Source organism: Culex quinquefasciatus, chromosome 2 (assembly GCF_015732765.1).
Source record: "Culex quinquefasciatus strain JHB chromosome 2, VPISU_Cqui_1.0_pri_paternal, whole genome shotgun sequence".
NCBI lineage: Eukaryota > Metazoa > Arthropoda > Insecta > Diptera > Culicidae > Culex > Culex quinquefasciatus.
In genome coordinates, this window is record NC_051862.1 from 27,652,745 (window position 1) to 27,677,787 (window position 25,043).

Sequence of the window (25,043 nt, forward strand, 5' to 3'; positions counted from 1 at the left end):
TTGCATTGATTTCATTTGATAATAATAGTGATTATTATTTTATTTCCATACTTTTCAACTTTTGTATTTTTCCCAGGCTTTTTGTCTTCTCCTCTGAAACACTGTCGTTTCTTTTGTTTTTCTCTCTCTCTTGCAAAGGTAAATGTATATCGTAATAATAGTTCTACCATGTACTAAATTCCACTTATTTAGTGATGCCTAGTGAATGTCATCGAGTCCTGCTGTTTTCCTTTTGCTCTTCAGGAACAAATTTACGAACAATCTTCGTCTTCTTCTCTAACACAATTCATACCAAATCTTCGCACGGCGCTTGCATCTTTTGTTTTGTACAACTCAAATACACAAAATCTGGAGTTTTCAATAAATAATAACTAAACAGCGGCAAACTCGCGTCGCGGCGCGACGCGACAAAAAATGGCAAAAAATAAAAACGACGGCGGCGCGAATGTTCAACAAGCAACAGATTGACACCTTCCTTTTTTCTTGCGTGCAAAAAAAACTGATTTTAAAATAATGAAGCAAACTTAACTTAAACTGGGTCCCGCTCGCGCTCGTTCACTAACTCCGACTGGCGAACAGATGCGCCAGCCCCGTGTCCTGGCCGTTGTCCATCGGGTTGCTGCACGCGCTCCGTGGCACCTGTGCGATCGGCGGCAGGTTCACGATCCGTACCTCCTTCTTGCCGTGCTGGCCAACGCTGCGTCCGACAATGTTGGACGTGATCTTCTTGAACAGGTCCTTCTTGGCCTTGTCGATCTTGTTGCCCTTGGTGGTGGCGGTCAGGGTGATTTTTTCGTCCAGCTTCTGGATGTCGGCGGCGCTAATGTTGGGGATCTGCTGGATCACCTCCAGGATGTTGGGGAACTTGGGCCGCAGAATCTCGTACGCTTGGACGCCCAGCGTGATGAGGGACGCCTAGTGGGGTGGGGGGGGAGGGTTGTTAGAGATGAACTTTGTTTGGAGATGGGAGGGGTTTTGACGAACCTGGTTAGCTTCATGCTGGCCGTGCAGTTGAAGACCCTGCAGCACGGCAATGATGATGTTGGAGGCGAGCGTATCCGTGATGAGTTGTTCGGACGCGAGGAAACGAATAACTGGGCCGCTGAGGAGGGTGGCTTTCAGGCTAGAGTTGCTGTCGGTCCACGATAGGACGCTGTGCGTGGAGAAACAGATTTGTCAAGTTGAGCTTCGAATGCGGGCGCGGCAATCAAATGCTGTGAACTCACCTCAGCACCGTCATGACGATGGGCGTGCAGGTGTACTGGTTGCGCAGCAACTTCGCACCCAGATCGCTGATCACCTCCGAAGTCATCGCCGACTGGGCGGCCCGCGACAGCGCCTGCGGTGGCCCGTCCATGCTCTGGTCGTCCATCGTGTCCATGGTGGCTTCGCTGGAGGCGTTTGAGTTGGTAGGATCAACCGTACTGCCCACGAGCGCCACCTTCAGCACCTCGATGTACTCTCGGGTCAGTGTCCGGTTCAGCATGTCTTCGAGGACCTCCTGGGTGTCGTTGACGTCCTCGCCAAGCTCGCCGGACTCGTACAGCGCCGTGATGTACTGCCAGCGGGCCGTCAGTCTTGTGAGCACTGAAAGAAGAAATTCGGGGTTGATGTCTCGCTACAAGATTATTCGAGGGAAGATAACAACAAACTCACTGAATGGCGCAAAGTGGGCAAAGATGGGCAGCAGGACGACCTCGTGGAAGATGGGCGCGCACGAGTACACGAACGGCTTCAGGAACACGCGCACGATCGTTCGCAGCCGAAAGTCCGGCACGTTGTCCAGGAAGGCGAAGATGCTTCCGATGATGGCGTCGGCGATGCCCGGCAGGGCGTACAGATCCCGGCCGAGGGAGGGTCCTGCCGATCCCATCATGTGGTAACAGTGCTCGAAGATCAGCGACAGGAACGTCTGCATGCGATCCAGCGCCGTCGGAGGCTTCTTCACGCTCGGATCGAGCGGGTCCTGCAGCGCAGGGGAGATCCCGAGCAGTTGCTTCTTTTCGTGCTCTTGCATGCCGTTTGCACTCTTGAAGTACTCGCCGATGGCGGCGATCGCGTCCGGTTTCCACAGTTCGTTGAGCACCCGCATCAGCGAGAGAATGTGCGAAAGGAGCGGGACCACGTGCGAGGTGGCCGGATTTCGACAGATGGGATTGCCGGACTCGGTGAGGGCGACGACGAAGCCACCGCGCGAGCAGCGATCCGGGTCGTCCGGCCAGGAGCACCGCTTGATGACGCCCAGGATGAGGTTGAGCGCGTAGACGATCTGGCCGCGGTTGATGTTGGCCGGGTCGGCGATGCCGGAGGTCGGCGAGATGGGCGGTTTGTTGAGGCCGACAAAGTCGATGAAGGTGTGTGCGTTCTTGATGATCGGAGCGAGGTGCATCCAGAGGGACACTCCGTCGCGGGTGACTTCGGCGACGAACGTGCTCTGGCGTTCGTAGTCGCAAAAGTGGTTGGAGATTAGCAGGAGCGCTTCCAGCAGGGTGACCTGCTCTACGTTGCTCAGCTGGTCCGGTTGGCGGATCAGGGCCGTTACGCTAGTGTTGATCTGGTCGAAGATGGGCAGCAGAAGGAGTGGATATTTGTGGGCTATTTTGACCATGAGGGAGGCCGCGTGTCGTCGGAGGTTCTTCACGGAAACGGAGCGGGTTTGGCGGGTTTCGCCCGGGAGTTGGAACACCAACGCTTGGAACACCTTATCCAAGACGCGTGGCAGCAGCTGGACGCCGGACATGGCCACGCAGTTGGCCGCCGTGATCTGGCAGGACGACATGCTGAGGAACACAAACAGTGAAGAAATGCAGGACAGCAGCACTGACTGGATCAGCGGGTCGTTGGAGTCTACCTTGAGGGATTCCTCGAGCAAACGGAGTCCGGCTGCGACGGACGGCCGCTCGGTGACCATGAGAATTCGCGAGAGGACACCCTCGAGCACGTTGACCAACGCGTCCCACTCGAGGTAAACCGGATCGGTCACCGTGCACGGCGGTAGGTTCCGTTCGGAATGTGCTGCCTTCTGGAGGCGTGAGTTGAGCCACTGTTCACAGTAGGAAAATGCCACCAGCGGAGCGATCAACGTGGCCTGCCGGAAGATCTCCAGGAAGTCGGTCCGACAGCGGGCGAAGAACACGAGCCATTCTTCTTCGCCGTCGTAGTCCAAGCTGATGAACGTCTGCGGATGCATCGTGATCTCCGTCGGGCGGGACGTCGGGTAGGCTAGTTTGATGATCTTCGGCCCAAACAGCTCGATGATCTTGGGAATGTAATCTAGCAGCAGTGGATCGCGGGCGATTTGCTCGTGCTTGAGCAGGGCCATCCAGGCGAGGGCAGCCGAGTGGGACAGCGTGTAGCTCGAGTGGCGCGTAAAGGTCAGGATCGTCTCCAGGAAGGTGGCGAAACTCTGCCGAGATACCTGGCAATCTTCCTTTCCCCACAATCCCGTCAGTTGAGTCACCAACCCGTTCAACACCTGGATGAGCTTCTTCAGAAACTGGTAGTACGGCTCACTGCCGAACAGTTCCGTCTGCAGCGCCGCCCGGTAGTAGTGCCCCACGGGGGCTTCGTCAAACAGCAGCAGCAGTGGCTTGCGGTCCTTGATCTGCCCTTTGCGGTTCACAATCTGCAGCAGACACTCGGCGGCCGGTTGCTGAAACTCCACATCAATCAGCAAAATGCACAAGATCTGCAGCAACCTCCCGTTCGCCGCCATAATGTGGTTGATCGACACCCACTCCACGAACCCGGTCAACGTCAGCAGCACCACCTGCACAACCCGACTGTGCCCCAACGCCTTGTTCTTATCCCCCACGGCTGTGGCGTTCCGAAACTCCCCAACATGCAACTCAATCAGCCTCAGGAAAAAGTCGAAAATCTCCGACATGTTCACCGTCAACGCCTGGTAAATGTCCTTCCGACGCTGGTTGCTCTCGATCGTCTGCAGCAGCGCCACGTCCTCAACCAGCCGCAAAAACACCAACAGAACCAACTCCGTCTGGGCGGAACCCTTCGAGCAAGCGTCGCTCAACTCCGCCAGCAGCGTCGTCCACTGCTGGGGCCACTCGCGCTTTATCATCTCGACGATGACCCGCGACAGCCCATCCTTGATGTGCGACACCGTCTGGTCCTGCGCCTCACCAACCCCAGTGCTCAACAGCTTCATCGCATTCTCCTTGATAAAGATCTTCTCCTGCTGCGAGATGCTGTTCCAGTTGAACTTGACCGTGTGCTCCATCAGCTGCAGCCCAAAGTGGCGCACGATCGACGGGTAGTTGCCCATCACCAGGTACAGACCGGCCTGGGCGCACAACGGAGAAACCTCCTTAAATCTAGAAAGAGCAACAATGTTAAATCTTAACCAAGGTCGTTTACTTCAAAGCACTCACCTCTCACACGCCACATAGGCATCCATGCGAGATTGCTGGGACGCGGCCGGATCGAGCGTAATCTTGACCGCCCGAGCTAGCTCGTTGGCCAGGCCAACCACCTCTCCTGCTGGTTCCATCCCGGATTTTTAGGTTCTTCTCAAGGTGTTGAAACTTTCGTCGTTGAACTTTTGTTGATGTTTTCAGTCCAATTTTCCTTGCTTACTTCGTTGAATCTAAAAACATTGAGAAAAAAGATTATTCAAATCTTCACCCAAGTTGCGAAATGTTGACAGCGAGGCAAAACAATCGCTCCATGATTCTTTTTGTGGTGGACATCGCAGCAGTCTGCGAACCCCCACCACCCTCTTGCTTTTTCACCAAACTTCCCTCTTCCCCGCAAAGTTCCCAAGCATTCCGCACGCGAAACCGGCCGACCAAAATCTTACCGGATCTGCTCCGAGTGGCCTGCCAGCTAACAATGAACCATTGCCGTCGACGGCCGATACACCTTCGCGCACACCTTGGACCGCTGTTGGAACGTGGAAAGTGCGGAAAAACACGGGCGCGAGTTTAACCAAGAAATTTTCCTTGCTTCGCGTTTTTTTGACTTTTTGCATGGAGCCGCGGGTGACAGACAGCGATGGTGGCGTCACGCGAGCTGCGGTGGAGATTCTGGGAAGTTTTTAGCGAGCGGGCAGTGCTGCCAGGAACTCTGACAGCAGGGACGTGGCGTGAACGTGGTCCAGTTTGTTTAAGGTGTATTCACATTATACCGCATCCGCAGCCGCAGCCGCATCCGTATAAAATTTGACAGTACGGACGCACAGTGCGGAAGCGATTCCTCCAATGCATTTCAAATGTTCCCATTCACACTGTTCCGCATCCGTATACGGATCCGTACTGCGGATACGGATGCGGAACAGTGTGAATGGCTGCATATGAAATGCATTGGAGAAATCGCGTCCGCACTGTGCGTCCGTACTGTCAAATTTTGTGCGGATGCGGCTGCGGCTGCGGATGCGGTATAATGTGAATACACCTTTACACGACCTGCACTTTTAAGGGGCTACGTACACTTTGAAGCGGTATACGCACTTTGGAAGGAACCGGTCAAGAAAAAAATCAAATGGGCAGCAGCGGCAGCGCAAGCAAGTCAGAGAGGGTGAAGAAAAGCCCAAAGAAATCGCTCCCTCTCCTTTGTTCTGCTGTTCGTAAAGCTGTTTCTTGACCCCTTTCCTTCCGATCTGCAGACTAGCCTTGAAGGGGAACTCGTACACTGTAACTGAAAATCGCACTTTGCTGAGTTCGTTTTCGCACTTTTTTATACGATTTTTTCAGTCCGACTGCGATTACACTTTACACACCAAAAAGCCACAGTTAATTTAACATGCAGCCGTGGTGATTATTGCATTCGATCGTAATATTACCACTGACGAACTGACGTGCTACCAGGAACAAATTGGTCGATCATTTTTGACCGCACACTTTTTCTTTTTCTTTCTGCTGTTCTCTTCTTCAGCTATTGTCAGAATTCGAGTTTGACGTTTTGTCAGATCAGCTGTTTCCTTGCTGTGAAGAATTCTGGAACAACATGTGTAAATGGCGGATAAGAGTTGGAATGGAAATGTTACGAAAAGTCTAAAAGATAGCCTAATTTAGAAGTTTAACAAAATTTCTTGCCTCATTTCACATTAAATAATGCAAGATTTGAAAAATATTCATCACTTAGTTCAGAATTTGCAAAAGTTTTCAGCAAGGTTTTCAGGCTTCAATATGTTTTTCCCCATTTTCATTTGTTGTTCCTGAAAGTTTCTCAGCAAGTGCAACTGCGCATCTGTCAAATCGTCTGTTTGACAATCGCTGATCGCTGAGGGTGAGTGAGAAGGAAGATAGGAAAGTGCGGTCAAGTTTGGATTCGGGGTGGCACGTCAGTTCGTCAGTGATATTACGATCGTTATTTCTCGACTCACGATCGATATTTCTCGATAGTAAGATTACGACTTACCATCGACAAATCTGGAGTTATTTTTTATTTAATCTCGATCTACATCGACAAATTACGATCGTAATTTGACTCTTGAGAAATCTCAATCGTGGATCGAGAAATTGGGTATTAAAGCCCTATGTCAATTTTTATGTACAACGGTAAAAAACACGATAAAAAACCATTTCTGATAACTTTTTTTCATTTTAATGCAAAATTTTTTTTTACAAGACAACATTTTTCCGATGGATCAACTATGGTCCCCTTGGAACGAGCTGTCAGGTAGGAGCTTTTCTGTCAAGAAGGACCGCGAGGTTAATTTTTCAAAATTGATTTAAAAATCCATTTTAAACTCTTTGTGCTCGTACAAAGGGTCATTGTACTCAGAAAAATAAGCTTTATCGCTGTAAACAATAATATCAGCAATCTAAGCTTCATTTTAGGACCCAATTACGATCGGAATTTGTAATGCCGTTTTTTTAAAATATTTTTTATTAATAATTTCGAGAAAAATTAGCATCCTGCGCTCCAAATAATCGTCGCAGAAAGATATCGTCGCAATGGGAAAGCCCTGGAAATCCTAGAGATGGCAGGAAAGTAGGCTTAGACAAATTTTTAAGATAATTTTGGCTGTCAATCAGAGATGTTCGTAGGCACTTTTTCTGCTGGCTGACGATTGTTGGTTGGTTTTGGCTGCGGTTGTCTGGTTTCCGGTGGCGGAATCTACGGTTCTGAGACCTTAGCGGCCGGCTTTATGGAACTGGGTACCGGGTCTGATGGAAACAAAGCGGGCATTGTTGGCTTCGTCGGGAAGGCGTTCCCATCATTGCAGAACTTGGTGCCCAGTCATACGCTAATCCAGGCATGCTTAGAGGGGACACTTCCTGACGGTTAAGTTCCGTGGCCTGATAGATGTCGGCCTTGATTTTGATGACGCTAAATGGCGCAAGAAGATGGCTGAATGTGGGAAAAAATCCAAAAAATTACCGAAACATGGTTCCACCAACGAGTGTTTTTCTCTGGTTCCACGTAAACCATCAAAAGCTATGTTGAAGTATCAGAAAACAGTATCTGACTAGGTATCTGATGAAAAATCACCGCACAGACCGGTGGCCGGGATACGGTCGACTGAAAGATCCTGATTTGTCTAGAATTTTGACTTCATTTTCATATCTTTTAACATGACATCTAATGCATAAGAATCCTAGATTAGCAAAAACAATCCATGAGACTGGAACATCGGAACCGGTTCCACGATCTTCGGTGGCCAGAACCTTATTTAAGAAACAGCGTTAGTGCGTCGGTTAACTGGCCATGCGACGTATAATACTAGTTGATTTTGAATGAAGAGTGTCTTTAGTGTACCAATTCGTCTCCTGGCTGGTTCCTATATTCTCCGGTGGTCATATGCGGACTCCGTTTTTGGCAATCAAAATAGCAACAAAGTCTCAACCACATCCCCCTAATTGCGTTTTATATTAAAAGAACGCTGTTGCGAAGAAACTTCTGGGTCGAAATACAATTTCATATCAGGCATGATCCCTGCAACAAAAGGAAGAAGTTATATTTTCAATATTAAATATTATTTCCATAAAAAACGCTCACCATCTTTTAAAAATATTATCGAGACGAAAAAATAGCATAACCAGTTGAGCTGAACTGACAGCAATGTAAAGTGTAAATCAAAACGATTACTGCGATTAATTGAAAAACTCCTTGAGCTTCTATATTTGAGACCCCCTCAAGATAATCACCAAAACTGATTATTTCTCAATACGCGCAATATTTAAACAAAATATTTAAAAAAAATCTTAGTTCAATTTTTTAATAAATTAAATAAGAAAAATTTCAACCATTTCAAAAATTCCAAAAATTTTAACTATTTTGAAAATTTCAAAAATTCCAAAAATTTTAACCATTTTAAAAATTTCAAAAATTTCAAAAAAAATTCAAATTTTTAAAAAAATTATAATTTTAAAAATTTCAAAATTTCATTTTTTCAATTATTGAAATTTTGATATTTTGAAATTTTGAAATTTTTGTTATTTTGAAATTTTAAAACTTTGGAATTTTTTAAATTTTTAATTTTTTAAATTTTGAAATTTTAAAATTTTGAATTTTTGAAATTTTTAAAAATTTTAAAATTTTGAAATTTTAAAAATTTTGAAATTTTGAAATTTTAAAATTTTAAAATTTAAAAATTTTAAAATTTTAAAAATTTTAAAAATTTTGAAATTTTAAATTTTTGAAATTTTAAATTTTAAAATTTTCAAAATTTTCAAAATTTTCAAAATTTTCAAAATTTTCAAAATTTTCAAAATTTTCAAAATTTTCAAAATTTTCAAAATTTTCAAAATTTTCAAAATTTTCAAAATTTTCAAAATTTTCAAAATTTTAAAATTTTTAAAAATTTCAAAAAATTCAAAAATTTTAAAAATTTCAAAAATTTAAAAAAAATTAAAAATTTAAAAAATTCCAAAGTTTTAAAATTTCAAAAATAACAAAAATTTCAAAAATTTCAAAAAATATCAAAAATTTCAATAATTGAAAAAAATGAAATTTTTGAAATTTTTAAAATTATAATTTTTTTTTAAAAATTTGAATTTTTTTTGAAATTTTTGAAATTTTTAAAATGGTTAAAATTTTTGGAATTTTTGAAATTTTCAAAATAGTTAAAATTTTTGGAATTTTTGAAATGGTTGAAATTTTTCTTATTTAATTTATTAAAAAATTGAACTAAGATTTTTTTTAAATATTTTGTTTAAATATTGCGCGTATTGAGAAATAATCAGTTTTGGTGATTATCTTGAGGGGGTCTCAAATATAGAAGCTCAAGGAGTTTTTCAATTAATCGCAGTAATCGTTTTGATTTACACTTTACATTGCTGTCAGTTCAGCTCAACTGGTTATGCTATTTTTTCGTCTCGATAATATTTTAAAAGATGGTGAGCGTTTTTATGGAAATAATATTTAATATTGAAAATATAACTTCTTCCTTTTGTTGCAGGGATCATGCCTGATATGAAATTGTATTTCGACCCAGAAGTTTCTTCGCAACAGCGTTCTTTTAATATAAAACGCAATTAGGGGGATGTGGTTGAGACTTTGTTGCTATTTTGATTGCCAAAAACGGAGTCCGCATATGACCACCGGAGAATATAGGAACCAGCCAGGAGACGAATTGGTACACTAAAGACACTCTTCATTCAAAATCAACTAGTATTATACGTCGCATGGCCAGTTAACCGACGCACTAACGCTGTTTCTTAAATAAGGTTCTGGCCACCGAAGATCGTGGAACCGGTTCCGATGTTCCAGTCTCATGTTTTTGCTAATCTAGGATTCTTATGCATTAGATGTCATGTTAAAAGATATGAAAATGAAGTCAAAATTTAGACAAATCAGGATCTTTCAGTCGTATCCCGGCCACCGGTCTGTGCGGTGATTTTTCATCAGATACCTAGTCAGATACTGTTTTCTGATACTTCAACATAGCTTTTGATGGTTTACGTGGAACCAGAGAAAAACACTCGTTGGTGGAACCATGTTTCGGTAATTTTTTGGATTTTTTCCCACATTCAGCCATCTTCTTGCGCCATTTAGCGTCATCAAAATCAAGGCCGACATCTATCAGGCCACGGAACTTAACCGTCAGGAAGTGTCCCCTCTAAGCATGCCTGGATTAGCGTATGACTGGGCACCAAGTTCTGCAATGATGGGAACGCCTCCCGACGAAGCCAACAATGCCCGCTTTGTTTCCATCAGACCCGGTACCCAGTTCCATAAAGCCGGCCGCTAAGGTCTCAGAACCGTAGATTCCGCCACCGAAACCAGACAACCGCAAAACCAACCCAATCGTCAGCCAGCAGAAAAAGTGCCACGAACATCTCTGATTGACAGCCAAAATTATCTTAAAATTTGTCTAAGCCTACTTTCTGCCTGCCATCTAGGATTTGGGCTTTCCCATTGCGACGATATCTTTCTGCGACGATTATTTGGAGCGCAGGATGCTAATTTTTCTCGAAATTATAAAAAATATTTAAAAAAAAACGGCATTACAAATTCCGATCGTAATTGGGTCCTAAAATGAAGCTTAGATTGCTGATATTATTGTTTACAGCGATAAAGCTTATTTTTCTGAGTACAATGACCCTTTGTACGAGCACAAAGAGTTTAAAATGGATTTTTAAATCAATTTTGAAAAATTAACCTCGCGGTCCTTCTTGACAGAAAAGCTCCTACCTGACAGCTCGTTCCAAGGGGACCATAGTTGATCCATCGGAAAAATGTTGTCTTGTAAAAAAAAATTTTGCATTAAAATGAAAAAAAGTTATCAGAAATGGTTTTTTAATGTTTTTTATCGTGTACATAAAAATTGACATAGGGCTTTAATACCCAATTTCTCGATCCACGATTGAGATTTTCTCAAATTACGATCGTAATTTGTCGATGTAGATCGAGATTAAATAAAAAATAACTCCAGATTTGTCGATGGTAAGTCGTAATCTTACTATCGAGAAATATCGATCGTGAGTCGAGAAATAACGATCGTAATATCACTGACGAACTGACGTGCCACCCCGAATCCAAACTTGACCGCACTTTCCTATCTTCCTTGAAATTTTTGAAATTTTTAAAAATTTTAAAAATTTTAAAAATTTTAAAAATTTTAAAAATTTTGAAATTTTTAAAATTTTTGAAATTTTTTAAATTTTTAAAATTTTCAAAATTTTCAAAATTTTCAAAATTTTCAAAATTTTCAAAATTTTCAAAATTTTCAAAATTTTCAAAATTTTCAAAATTTTCAAAATTTTCAAAATTTTCAAAATTTTCAAAATTTTCAAAATTTTTAAAATTTTCAAAATTTTCAAAATTTTTAAAAAATTTTAAATTTTTGAAATTTTTGAAATTTTTGAAATTTTAGATTTTTTTGAATTATTAGAAAGTTTAGAAATTTTTAAAAAAAATTGAAATTTTTAAAATTTTTGAAATTTTCAAAATTTTTGAAATTTTTAAAAATTATGAATTTTTTGAAATTTTTGAAATTTTTAAAAATTTTAAAATTTTTGAAATTTTTAAAAATTTTGAAATTTTTAAAATTTTTGAAATTTTTGAAATTTTTAAAATTTTCAAAATTTTCAAAATTTTCAAAATTTTCAAAATTTTTAAAATTTTCAAAAATTTTAAAATTTTTAAAAATTTTAAAATTTTTGAAATTTTTGAAATTTTTGAAATTTTTGAAATTTCAGATTTTTTTTGAATTATTAGAAAGTTTAGAAATTTTTAAAAAATTTTGAAATTTTTAATTTTTTTAAATTTTTGAAACTTTAAAAAATTTTGAAATTTTTGAAGACGAGCATTGAAACTATATCGAGATTTACTCTATCGTCGGTCGTAATTTGTCGATGGTAGATCGAGAAATTACGATTGAATGATCTCAATCTACTATCGACAAATTACGACTCTCCATCGACAACCACACTGAACGCCCGACCATGGTAATTTTAAGAACATTTGCTAAAAATGCTGCTTATTAATTTAACTGTGGCTTTTTGGTGGAAGTAAACGCAAATATGGTAAAATGTACCATGCTTCCACAAAATTCCATGGTAGCAATTACGAAATGATTATCATTCTCTCCATATTGGAGGGTTAAAATTACCATACCGCTCTCGACATAGTAAAACTAGGTAAAACTGACTGCGTTAATCAGTGAATCCAAGCACGGAATGTTTTCAGCAAAAATACGTCGGTGCGTGTTCTCAATTTAACCCTACAATATGGTACCAATTACCATGGTTGGGTTCAGAGGTGCATCGGCACGGCACGGGTGCTGCTCTTGTTCTTCTAAGATTTAAAAACACCGTGTTTTTAATCAAAGTACGCGCACGGGCTCTGTGTCAGAACTTTAACTGTACGTGCAAATGTCAATGGTTTTTTCTGGATTCAACTTTGTGTAATGGAAAAATGAGGAAAATAAGGCTAAAGTAAACCGTGCAGTGAAATATTCAGCAGTTATCAGTGTGTGAAACAAATAGAAACTATCCGGAATAGCTGCCAAGTGGGCTAAGAAGATAAGAACTTCGTATGTTTGATGACCATTTTTACGGAAACCCGTTTTTTGCAAATTCTTTGGCCTTTTAAACCTGTGCTGTTGGATTTCCATGTTAGGAAACAACTAATCGAGTCCTTTACTTGCAAATGTATAAATTTCATTGTTGTTTAAGGTGAGTTTTAATTTAATATTTTAATTTTTTTTTTGAAGATCTCAGATTGAGCTTAGGCGCTACAACATTTCATGAAAAGAACTGGCCTAGCTCAAAATATAAGTGAAAAATAGTAGAACATTTAAAAAACATGTACAATTCTTCAAAGAGCCGCTAAAAGTTCGGCACGCGTTCTCGTAAGGTGGTAAAAACACCATGTTCTGTGCCTCCTAGATGTGCTTATAAGAACGGGAAGTGCAAGTACAGTTCGTTCAAATGCATGTCTGGTTGGGTTTTCAGTGCATCGACAAATTACGATCGTAATCTTACTATCGAAAAATCTCGATCGTGAGTCGAGAAATTACGATCGTAATATTACGATCGAATGCAATAATCACCACGCTTATGAAGGCTTTCTAGACCAATTTTTTTTATCACTGAGGTTGCAAATATCACTGTACACTCAAACCCCGATGGTTTGACACGAACTGTTGTCAAACGAACGGGGTCACGTTTTAGTTTGACACCCCTTTTACACGGAGTTCACACACACTACCAAACGTTTGTTTTGATAGTGTGCGTGAGCGCCGTGTAAAAAGTGACAGTTCGTCACTTTTTAGTTTGGCTTTGACCAACCAACGGGGTACAAACTAAAAAAGTGTCAAACGAAAAAGTGACCAACCACCGGGGGTTGAGTGTATTATCACTGACTGTAACGTTTCACAATGATAAAATAGTTGTTTCACCACTGTTTTCGTTAAAATCACGAAAAATGAACAAAAATCAAAAGGGCGAATCTGTTGTTTACTTTTGCTTTGTGGCGTAACCTGATGGGCTAAACCGTTGTTTTGGTTGAGTGGGTGGCGAATACGGTGGGGCGAAAATGTAGGCACGCTCTTCAAAAAGGCGTAATTTCTTTTTCTCAATTTTTAATAGCAAAAATACCTTAATTAATTCCAAATTGCTCTCTATGATGAAATTATTGCTATTTTCTATTACGTTTTGACAAAATTTATGGTTTTCATACTCTTTTGTGGAAATAGGAATTGATCGAAATTGCAAAATTTTGAATGTTGATTTTCCCGAAACGGCAGGATCGCAGGTTTCGCCCTTTTGAAATGTTGTTACTGAAATCCCCCCAAACCCCCTTTTTGGGATCCATGGTAGAGATGCCCTTACAACTTGCGAACGTGTTCCACTTTGTTTACGTGACCTTTGAAGGGCCTTGTTTTGATTTTGTGAATCGAACCGCGCGAAGATCCGAAAATAAAATTTGCAAATCGAGCTCCGATCATCGAAGATGATTAAAATGGACCAAAAAAAGGTTTGTACATTGTGAAAATATTACAATTTTAACTTCATTTCAATCTTAAAATTTCAACAGAAATCCGCCCAGACCAAGGCCACAATCGCATCCCTCCAGGCGGAACTATCCCGCCTTCGATCCAAGGCCATGAAAATCGAAGGAGAACGAATCGAGACGTCCGTCCGCCACACCGACCTTCTGAGCCACTGGAGCTCGGTCTCGGCTACGTACGTCGGTGCGATGCGCCAACGGGACGACACCATCCGGCGGCTGCTGGCCGACAGCGGCATTCGGCCGCCGGACGGTGCCACCCTCGAAAACGACGAAAGGCTTCGCCGGGCTGTGCTGAAAACCGCCGACAAGGCCGTCCAAACGGAACTGTGGTGAAGAACTTTGGAGTTTAGTGTCGTGTATATTTAACGGGTTTAAATATAAGCTAAAGTATCTAATCTTATAAAAATTATAGTTAAATATGGTGTAAAAATTTTGGTTGGCCTAATTGGCGCCACTTGCATTTAGGGACGCATTCCGCGACTTGGATTTGGTCTTTCGCTTTTTCTTGCGCGTCACGTAGAATGTGGTCTCCACCTCGTTATCGTCTTCGATGCGGTACTCGCAGTACTTGTTGGACACGACGATCGTCTCTGGCGGGTGGTTCGGTTTGTCGTCCTCATCGGCGTTTGCGGCGGCAGCAGCTTCCTCGTGTTTAGGGTCGTCAATTTCCTCCTTTTTCGGAACGTCTTCATCCTGGTTGACGGTGGGCTCATCAGCTTCGCCTTTCGGATCATCGAATCCGTTGAAAACTGGTTCGCTCCCGGACGCAAGTTCCTGCTGATCGCTTTGGGCAGTTGATGCGCTCTCAACGCTGGTCGCTGAATCGCTTTTGAGAGTTTCAATGTCCTCGTCGGGTTCTGTTGTGTTCTGCGTGAGGGCTTCGTTCTCCTCTTGCTCCTCTCTGCTATTCAAGTCACCCTGGTCTTTAGGAATAATCTTGCCCTCATCCTCAACAACTGATTCGTCCACAACTTCCTTCTTGGCAACTTCTTCGCTTTTATCCGTACCAGCAGATCTTTTGTCCTCCTCAACCGCCTTGTCCTCTTTGGTCGCATCCTCCACCTTGCGACTCTTCTTACCCTCCACCACCTCCCCAGCACTCTCGGTTCGCTTTCTCTTGCCGTGCGCCGTCACTTCTTCCTCCGGCGGCGGCGCCACCACAAACGAATTTTCGTCATCCGTGCCAAACAGCTCGTGCAGCGCCTCGGTCTTCTTGGTGGCGGCCACTTTCGAGGAACCGGGTTCAGACAGTCTCGGCTTGCGCTTGGCCTTGTCGTTGACGAGCGCACCGGAGAAGGTGTTTCTTCGCTGGGTGTTGGGTTGATCGGGCAGTTCAAACGCTCCGTTCAGGTTGCGCTTGTGCTTGGTCTGCTGGTCCTGCTCGGGGGTGGGTTCCTTGGGAGGAGGAGGAGCAACTTCCACGGGAAGTTCTTCCGGGTTGGGTTCAACTTTCGGCGAACGATCGGCACGCTTGCGCTTCAGCTTAACCTGTTTGACCTTGGTCTTAAGCGGAGAATCAGTCTCTTTTTGTTCCAGTTTGATTTTCGTTTCTTGGGCAAGTTGGGCAACGGCTTGGGCAATTTTGGCGATCCTAAAAACGAAGAAAAAATGCGTTGAAATTACATTCTTCAAACAATTCCAGATGACAAACCTCTTCGCCTCGGCGATTTCCTCCTTCGAAGGTGGCGCCGGACTCGGCGCAGGCGTGATGACCTCCCCATCTTCCAGATCTACGTCGTCCTCCACGCGGGACCGTTCGATCACCGTTTCCGCCGACGAGTTCTGCTCATCCTCCACAGTCGGTTCACTCTGAACAACTTGCTCGTCACTCGACTCCACAATCTTCAGCTCGCGGCTGTCGTTCAGCTTGGCATCGTCCTCCAGCGGCAGCTCCGGCACGTCCTCGATAATGGGCGGTTCCGGCGGCGGAGGAATGACCACCTTCGGCGGTTCCGGCAGCGGTGGATGGCCGTGCAGGGCGCTCATTCGCTGCTCAATGTCTTCCGATTTGACCGGAGACAGAACGCTGCTACCGCAAGCGGTCGTGCCGATCTCATCCGACTGAATGATCCCCGGAGACTTTCGCTTGACCGGAGTCTTGCCGACAAGTTTGCGATGCTTTTTAGGCGTTTTGGTCTTTTTACGTGGTCGCGTGTCCCACAACTCTTCCCCTTTAACATCCTTCAAAGGCTTGCCAATTTTTTCCCGCTTGGTGACCTCAACAACCACCGGAGAACGGTTCTGCTCGCGGCCAATCTCCTTCACGTACCGGTCCAACTCCTTCCGGTTCATCGGAATAAACGCTCGCGAAAGCTCAATGTCCGACGCCGAATCCGGAACGCTACTCTCTTCCGCCTTGACACGCACTGGACTCCGAAACCGCACCGGATGCCGCTCCACCTCCGGGGATCGCGGTCCTCGTCGTGCCTGCCGCTCCCGTTCCCGCTCCTCCTCGCGATTCCGACCACGACCTCTTTTCCGATCCGGACGCGACATCACAACGCGCCCTCCCAGCCTCTCCCGCACCGGAACGCGCTCCTTCACCTTCAACCGTTCCTCCTCCCGCCGCCTCTGGTCCTCCTCAACCCGCTTCCGCTCCCACTTCCACTCCGCCTCCCTCTCCCTCTTAACAACCCGCGACGGCGTCTCCCCCTCCGTCTGCACCTCCCGACTCAGCAGCCGAACCAGCGTTGTCTGGGTGCCCTGATCGTGCCGCTGCACATTTCGTTTCCGCCGGAACGCGGCATTGTCCCGATCCCGCCGGATGTCCGCTATTACAGCGTCTTTGCGCTTCAGTTCCGCCTTGGCCGTCACCAGCAGCGACGAGATGTTCTCCAGCAGGATCGTGTTCCGGGCGATGGTGTCCTGCTTTTCGTGCTCCTTCTCGGCGATCCGCTCCCGCAGTTCGGCGATTTGTGCGTTTAGTTCGTGGACCACTTTGTTGTCCTGGGAAGAGAAGGTCGTCAGCTTGAAAATCAAATACCCTTCCAGAAAAACTCACCTGTGCTGCTTCCTCCTCGAAACCCTCCAGATCCCCGTAGATATCGTAGTCATCTTCCATTGCGAGCAATTTGGGCAGGAATTACCATCTAAAACCCGATTTATGTGTTTAAAATTTAAAATCTAATGAAAATAGAAATTGAAACTGCTTCTCATCTGTTTCTTTTTTGTGATGACATTTGCGCGCTAAAACGTCAACTCCGACAAAAAAGAAAGGGTACGTTCACACGCTGGTTTGACATTCGTCAGCGCAAAAAAAAAAAACTGAAATTTCGCGTTCAAAAAAAAAAAAAAAAAAAGACGTAAAAACGGTAAAAACACGATCCAGAAATTTATTTAAAAATTTTGCAGCCCTCTGTCACTGCCGCCATGTTTATGAAACCAAAATATTCGATGACGAACACCAAGAAAACAAAGAATAAAACGAAGGTGTCTACTGTCAGATTTTGATAAATAAACAAAGTGGGGGGTGCACGCTTACCAGGGGAACTCAAATTTGAGTGGATCCAAGCAAAACGGCGCAAACCGTAGTCATACAAATTTGACATCGAGTACCCGAACTTAATTTTAACATAGTGGAGCCGATGTCAAATTTGACATGCGCTGGGTACCGGAAAAATCCTCCGGGTAAGCAGAAAAACGGTTCCGGGAGACGGATATCGGTTCGGAATGATAGGTAAAAGGAAATTGTCTTTCTGGGTTAGTTTTTGGATGATTTTATTCAAATTTTTAGATTAAAATTAAATCATCATTTTCATTATTTATTATCATTTCAGCACTTGGTGCAACGGTTCCAGCGACTACGGGTGGACGAGAACTAGCGAGTGACACTTGCCAGCGTCCGGATGACTATGCTCTTGCCGAGCGGATCGCCGGGGACGATCCGCCAGTGGTGAAAGACATCGAACGAATCGCTGGAGGGGATGAATGCTTTGATGGTGTAGAGGGGGGAATCGGAGATAGGTGCGTCCTGGGTGACGCGGCCACGTCGCCGGCGAGGACGGTGTACACGAAGGAAACGCAAGCGGCGGGGTGTGGCCATGACAAAGGCAGAGTAGGCGATTCGGCGGGTGGTTGGCCATCTCCGCGATGGAGCGGTTCCTGGGCGATGACGACGGGATTTGAACATTACGTTCCGGATGGGTTCTTCGCAGAGTGGTCCTTCGCGCGTGTCTCACTAGAAGCCTTGCATGATGGAATCTTTGACAGCGCCGAGCAGGGTTTTTTCCCACTCAACGTTAGGGCTGGAGTTGCTTTGGGAGAGGTTGAGTGGAAGATCATTCCTCGGCGGGGAAGGCGTACTTTGTTTGTCTCCGGCAGGGCTCTTCTAAAGGTATTCCTGACCCGGGCGCCACCTCAATGGCAAAGCTCAGATTGTTGCGGAACTCGTGGGAGCATGCACTTTCCATCAGCTCCTCTTCGGCGTCGACAGTCGAGATCGAACCGTATCTGCGGTTCCGCAAACGGCGCAGTGGACATTTTCGAGCCAGTTACATGAATCTGCTTTGGAGCCGGCGGCTTGGTTAACGGTTCGAACGCTCGCTACCTTCTCCCTACGCTCTTTAAGCTGCTCGAGGACTTGCTGGACAAAAATGTTCTCCGGGCAGTCTATTCCGTCGACGAGTTCTTGCTGTTCGCGATCGATGATGATGCTGAATACGCGTTGGGAAAATTTGAAGGGATCGTACCGCAGTAGCACCACCAAAGCGCAGCGATCTTGAGCCACGGACGTCGAGTACCGAGTGGATTCGCCGCCGATCTTCGACGAGCAGTTGACCTGGACGCACACCTCCGGCCATCGCTGTGAGTTCCATATCGAGCAGGTCACGCGTCGTCTGCGCCAATTCGTACTCGCCGTGGTGAACTGCGAGACTCGTCCTGTATAACGACCCGTCCTGCGTGTCTTCGTGAATCAACTTGACCAACTCGTGCAGTCCTGCCGAATCGCGCAAGCCTCATGCCCACCTTGCTCTAACCTTTGCTGTCGAGCACCTCGCCACTGTCGTATACTCGTACATTTGCAGATGTTTTGCAGAACATCTTCTTAAAACTTTTCCTACAAATAAAATTAAATAAAAATTGGAAAATTAGTGCCACTAACAAAATTCACATTTTCTTTGGTTGTACTGGAAAGGGGTCCCGAATAGATCGATCTAAATTCGCATGATCTGGTTGTTGGGATCTAGCAAGCTGTGGAGTTGGACCGATCGTAGTTAACTTAATGAATAAAGACATTTGAATAAAACATTCTGTACTTGAGGAGCGGCCGTGGCTGACTGGTTACGGTGTTCGCTTTATAAGCAAATGGTTCTGGGTTCGATACCCATCTGCTCCCAACGAGAAAGTTAACAACATAGAAATCTGAAATGATGAATATGAACGAAAAATCAAAGTCGCTCGAGGCGGGGTTCGATCCCCCGTCCTTTGGATTGGTAAGCAAAAATGCTAACCACTACGCCATGACGACTTGGTGAGTGTGGACTGGAATTAGGAATACTGTTACAGAGAGCGAGTTGTGGCGCTATAACCACGGCAAATAGTGTCCAGGGCATTCGTGGAAATACAATGTCCCATCCCAGAGGGTCCCGGAGTACCAAACCTTCTTAGCATGGTGCTCCCAACGAATACAGCCAAAATCTCGGAGCGTATGGTGGTGTGTCCCCACGCTTCTTCCTCCCCTGTCGATTCAGAATAGTGTTGTTGTTCGAACACTTAGTGCTCAAACTCAACCCAATTACGAGTCATCTCTGCGATACGGCTTTACGCAGTAGGCCTGGCCGCTTTAACGCTTGTGATGTTTCAATGCATTCTAATGCAATGGCGCACTACAAACGTTAATAAATGACAAGAAGAGTGCTAGGCGTCATCTAACCTAAGGCACTCTCCAGGATCCCTTCGAAAGATTGGCTGCGCTAGGGTCTGATTAGATTAGATTAGATTAGATTGAATAAAACATTCTGTACTTGAACTTCTTAGAAACCAGTCGCCTAGTTATTTCGCTCTCCGACAGGTTATGGGCCTGCACCTGTAACCAGGCGACGAAACAAACATCAAGAAGTTTTTTCACGAAGAAAATTTTAAAGACCCCCACTGAAGATGGACCGGATTGGAGTGGTGAAGCTAAATGGAACCAACTACTGCAGCTGAAAACGGAAGGTGGAGTTCCTGCTCATCCGGGACGATTTGTGGCGGTACGTAGTCGGAACGAAGCCGGTTCCATGGCGAGCGGCTGTCGGTTCCGGATCGGATGGTGCTGCTGGCGCGGACCAAGTCGTGCTCAACTCGGCGGAGATTGAAGCTTGGGACAACGGTGACCAGAAGGCGCGGGCCACGATCGGGTTGCTGATGGAGGACATCCAGTTGCCTCTCATCAAGAATGCGACGACGGCCAAACTCTGCTGGAACGCCCTGAAGGACCACTTTGAGACGGTCACCCTGACGTCTAAGGTGATTCTGCTGAAGCGATTGTGCGGGATGCAGTACTCGGACCGAAGCTGAGCGGACGCTGCAGGATCCGAAGGCTACGGAAGAATTGGAGCTCGAAGGACCAGGATGGCGATCATCAGGACCAAGCCGGAGAAGTTGCGTAGTCGGAGGCCTACCAGATGGTAACTGCTGTACTGACGAAGCCGCTGTCGAAGATCAAGCTGAGATGCTGAGGAAGAAGTTGATGAGTTCCCCAACCTACGCAGCATGAGGAGGAGTGTTGGGATCTAGCAAGCTGTGGAGTTGGACCGATCGTAGTTAACTTAATTAGTAAAGACATTTGAATAAAACATTCTGTACTTGAACTTCTTAGAAACCAATCGCCTAGTTATTTCGCTCTCCGACACTGGTAACAGCCGTCGCAGACTATCAAAATGGAACGCTGGTCCGCTTTTCAATGAAATGGCCTTTACCGCGAAAAAGTATGACGGCAGCCGCAGCGGTTCTTGTTCGAGGCGTACCAATTCCCCAAGCACTTTCCTTCTTAACCAAAGAATCCGCTGCTTCTCAACCTTTTTCATGCGTCCATCCTGCTCGTGTCTCCAAACGCTTTGTCCAGTCTCTTCAAAAACTTAAAAAAACATCGTCCGAAGGGTAAACGCGATTACGGAATGTGTTGCAGTTGGATAAATACATCTGCCCATTGCCATGAAGCTCGTTTTAGAGGTAGCCTTTAGCGACAGCTTAGCTAACGGTGCAGCGACGTTTGGCTTCCAGAAGGTCGAAGTCGGGATTTTCGTCCACTTGTACTGTGATGTCCATGTGCCGAGCACGACGTCCTAAGCAAGGAGGTAATGTGGCTGGGAACAACTAAGCTGGAGTTCGGCAAGTGTAAGCTCGGATACTAGCTTCCATTCTGCATGCGAAGTATCGAATCTCCGAAGATCATTGAGCCTCCTTCAGCTGCTTCTTGACTTTGCACAGGAAGGTGTTATCGTTCAGGTTCAGCAAACAACGTAATCTCTGAATACTTCGCCGACTGTAAACATTTTGTCATGTTCTCCGAGTTGATCTTCAGGTTAAACACGAACGGTTCCTCCGCCACCAAACGCGCATGGCTCCACCAGCTGGAAAGCCTTCAGCGAGCCGTTCTCCTGCTAGTCCTAACTCACTCGCTTCGTACACCGTAACCTGCAACCGAAGATCCATCTTGTAATGCTCCTTCTCCGGACACATGTCTCCGCTGTTATCACCGACTTCACCCCAAACAGATGCGACCTTCGAATCAGGTTCTGGCTGGTGCTGCTGCAACCTGGCGGAAGTTTCGACGACGCTGGAAAGTGCTCCGTTTTTTCAGAAATGATTCAATTTCTGTAAAGATACAAGAAATTAACTTCAAAGAATCATCTGAAGGCCTCATACATACATTGCTTGCTACTCTGCTTGTGCTGCCGAACCCGCTAATTGTTCGGTCCTCCTTTATCGACTCCAACTCTTGCTGCACGGGTTACGCGGGATACGCGATCCATCAAACGTATTGGAGCGGTGAAGGTGGACGAAAAGACCCGGGAGATGCTGGAGCAGCCCAAGCTGGTCAAGTTCTTGAAGATGGGGATGCTCTTGCCCAAGAAGCGTCTTCAGGCCAGTTCGGCCAAGGCGGCGTCGGCCAAGATTGAATTCGGCGCAGCTAATAGTGCCGGGAATGTGGACCGGGGAATGAAAACACCGACGAAGGTTGCGCCGGTTCCGGCTCCGGTGGCCGGCCCCAGCGTGAGCGAAATGTCCATGGACCAGATCAAAGCGAAGCTTAGCCGGAGCGCAGAATTGGCTGAAGACTGGAGATGGAGAATGTACGGCTGGAGACCAGGAAGAAGCCGGTTCCGCCGAGCCCGGGGATGGCGTCACGCCGAAGCGCCTGGCCACGTTGATGAGCCCCATCAAGCCGCCCTCGAAAGTTACCCCGGTGACGACCAGCCCGACCAAGGTCCCGGCCTACCAGCGGTTCCAAATGCTGGCGGATTCGGGCCGTCCGGCGCTGCAGCTGTTGTACAAGTACCGCTATCTGGGCGAGCTGTTCAAGTGCATTGACACCGTCTGCGCCATGTTCCACAACCGGAAGAAGCAGATCACGTTCCGGAAGCTGAAGCCGGCGGTTCAGCGGATGGCGTGGAAGAACTTTTACGAGAACCGTTTGGCGCAGAATAATACGTTCAACAGACTGTTGTTGGCCAAGGCTAAAGATGCCCACGAAACGTTCTTGCTAGCACTGGATCTTCCGATGAGAATCGCAAAGGAAAAGTCGACCCGTTGGATTCCGGAGTTTGATCTGGAAAGCTGCCGGACATTGCCCAAATGCCACTTTCCCTGCCTCCGAACGTGGAGCGATTCTCTTCGGCCAAGGACGTCCTCTCGACGGGACGAAACCCGTTTAACTTCCGGATCCAGCATCTATTCTAGCCCTTCGTCCCTCACCACCTCCTCCTTCTCATCTGCCCAATAAATCTCGAAGCGCACCTCCCGGTACAGGAATTACAAGTTTTGCGCGAACAAACTGGAACCAACCAACGGGAACCGTACTCCGGGGACACCTCCCATCATCGGATCGCCGTTAACCATGTTAACTCGACCAGCCGACCTGGATATTCCGGCGCGATTGCAAGAACCTCCTCGCAGTCCATAAAACGGTTCTCCGGTGTTCCCGTTCGGTGACCGGTCTCGGCATCCTCTCACGTCCTCTCCTTTGCCCCGTGGCTGAGAAATTTTAACATAAAACATGATGATATTGTCAAAATATTGCAACGAAACTTACCGCAAAACGTCCACTCTGTAAAACGCTAAGTCCAAAACTGACACTTTCAAGATCCATCAAAGTCATCGAGCAAAAAGAAGTTCGGTTAAGTGATCTCAAATTTGCTAAATAAAATCAAAACAAACTCATCTCAAAATTGAGATCGATGAACCGAACTTCATTTTGATTGAACGAACTTAAAAATTGAGTTCCCCCAGTAAGCGTGATACTCTTCCACAAACATAAATTTGCTCAAAATAAATATTCTCTAGTATTTCAATTTCAACATCCAAAGTTAATCCTAAGGCTTTAGACGATCTTTCATACCTAAAATAACACAAAAACCACGTATAAAAACTTCAAAAAACAATTTAAAACACCGAAAAATGTATTCGATGCAAAAGGCCAAACAGAATAAAGAAATTTGTTTTGGTTAGGGCTGTTTTGGCCACGGTACAAACAAACAAAGCATCAACATAAACAAGTTGTCATCGTGTTTGGCCAGGGCCAAATATGGAAAGTGAAACTTTCCCAGTTTTCAAAGGAACTAAAGTGCAAAGGGCCAAAGCATATCTCGTGGAATCAAAACTTTCTGACGGGGCCTATGAAACTTTTTCATCAATATTCTCGATTATAATATATTTATTGGAAATTTTGACCACAAGGCAATACAAAAGCAACAGTTTTCCATCCTTTAAGGGAATAAACTTTGAAATTACCCTAGTTTTATTGAATTGGGATTTGAAAAACTTTTCGCAAATTTCAACTTGATTTTTCTCAATGTTTTGAAAATGGACTTGGAACCTTTTACAATGTTTTGCTTGATATGAACTCGCTTGCATATTCCTACTGAGCTACCTATTACTAAATTTCGGTTGTAAACTCCATTAAGGAGCTGTAATTGAACGACAAAGTGTAATATGTCTAACATGCCAACATTAAGTCCAGAGCAACATTTGAAAGGGGCGGTACGACATTGCTCTTACGGCCTTTCATTACACGCGTTTAAATGGGACGAAAGGCCGTAAGAGCAATGTAGTACCGCCCCTTTCAAATGTTGCTCCAGAAGTGCACAATGGAAAAACTTGCCGTTCCCCTATGTTTACAAAAATTGTCAAATTTTAGAATTTTTATTTTTGAGTTTTTAATTTTTGTGTAATTTTGAATATGTGTGTACTTAAACGAAAACAGCGTGGACCACGTTCACGAATTTCCTTCCCGCAATTTTGCGCGCACTTGTCGGAGTTTGCACTGGCAGCACTGTTTGTCAACTTTGCGGCCATGGCTTTCTACCTAAGGTACTCGTGATTGAGTGTGTAGTAGTGCGGTTGTCAAAATCCCTATCTCTGACTCCATGGCTTTCTACCTTTTTGGTTTTCCTGGCACGGTCCATTGTTCTTTTGTTATTGTTTTGGTTTTAGTGGCACGGAGTCATGCACTCACACTAATGAAAAGCAAGATGGCGAGTACCTATGATATACAGCCTTGCTTTGCGGCGATCCGTCAAACGCAATCAGTCATCGCCCACACGCAAAGGCGACATTAGTCTTTTAAGACTTAAAATTAGGCTTTATCGAACCTAACCGTGTTAAGTCTTTTTAAGCCTAATGATGGGTTAGTCTTTAAAAGACTAGTTTCGTTTTAGTACGAAAAAGCCTAAATTTTAGGCTTTATGTTATCGCCAAAAGCCTAAATTTTAGTCTTTTTCGAGAATGCGAGGGGATCAGAGCGGACATAATCCAAGATGGCGGAACTTGATTAAGACTTATTTTTAGGCCTAAAAAGACTTATTTATAGGTTTAAAAGACTAATTTTTAGGCTTTTGCAGGAAACGGGAGGGGTCAAAGCGGACATAATCCAAGATGGCGGAACTTGATTAAGACTTATTTTTAGGCTTAAAAAGACTTAT

General features: G+C 45.1%; 4 protein-coding genes and 1 pseudogene across 4 annotated transcripts; 3 read left to right on the forward strand and 2 right to left on the reverse strand.

The window, feature by feature from the left end:
• Window positions 1–78: 78 nt before the first annotated feature.
• Window positions 79–5,028, reverse strand: LOC6043105 (exportin-5). The gene is made up of 6 exons (XM_038253715.1): window positions 4,817–5,028; window positions 4,389–4,603; window positions 1,657–4,331; window positions 1,227–1,587; window positions 985–1,153; window positions 79–915 (listed from the first exon to the last, which is right to left on the reverse strand). The coding sequence occupies exons 2-6, from the start codon at window positions 4,505–4,507 to the stop codon at window positions 559–561; spliced, it is 3,681 nt and encodes a 1,226-aa protein (XP_038109643.1). The 5' UTR covers window positions 4,508–4,603; window positions 4,817–5,028; the 3' UTR covers window positions 79–558.
• Window positions 5,029–13,748: 8,720 nt separating this feature from the next.
• LOC6043106 lies at window positions 13,749–14,344 on the forward strand. The gene is made up of 2 exons (XM_001855815.2): window positions 13,749–13,884; window positions 13,945–14,344. Exons 1-2 carry the CDS (start codon window positions 13,861–13,863, stop codon window positions 14,251–14,253), a joined length of 333 nt encoding a protein of 110 aa, XP_001855861.1. The 5' UTR covers window positions 13,749–13,860; the 3' UTR covers window positions 14,254–14,344.
• Window positions 14,345–14,361: 17 nt separating this feature from the next.
• Window positions 14,362–17,109, reverse strand: LOC6043107 (zinc finger CCCH domain-containing protein 13). The gene is made up of 3 exons (XM_001855818.2): window positions 16,922–17,109; window positions 15,572–16,866; window positions 14,362–15,511 (listed from the first exon to the last, which is right to left on the reverse strand). The coding sequence occupies exons 1-3, from the start codon at window positions 16,979–16,981 to the stop codon at window positions 14,362–14,364; spliced, it is 2,505 nt and encodes an 834-aa protein (XP_001855864.2). The 5' UTR covers window positions 16,982–17,109.
• Window positions 17,110–17,482: 373 nt separating this feature from the next.
• Window positions 17,483–20,418, forward strand: LOC119765942. Its single transcript, XM_038250221.1, has 3 exons — window positions 17,483–17,596; window positions 17,697–18,253; window positions 20,077–20,418. Exons 1-3 carry the CDS (start codon window positions 17,590–17,592, stop codon window positions 20,416–20,418), a joined length of 906 nt encoding a protein of 301 aa, XP_038106149.1. The 5' UTR covers window positions 17,483–17,589.
• A 1,500-nt stretch (window positions 20,419–21,918) lies between these two features.
• On the forward strand, window positions 21,919–22,803 carry LOC119765943 (annotated as a pseudogene).
• The last annotated feature ends 2,240 nt before the right edge of the window (window positions 22,804–25,043 follow it).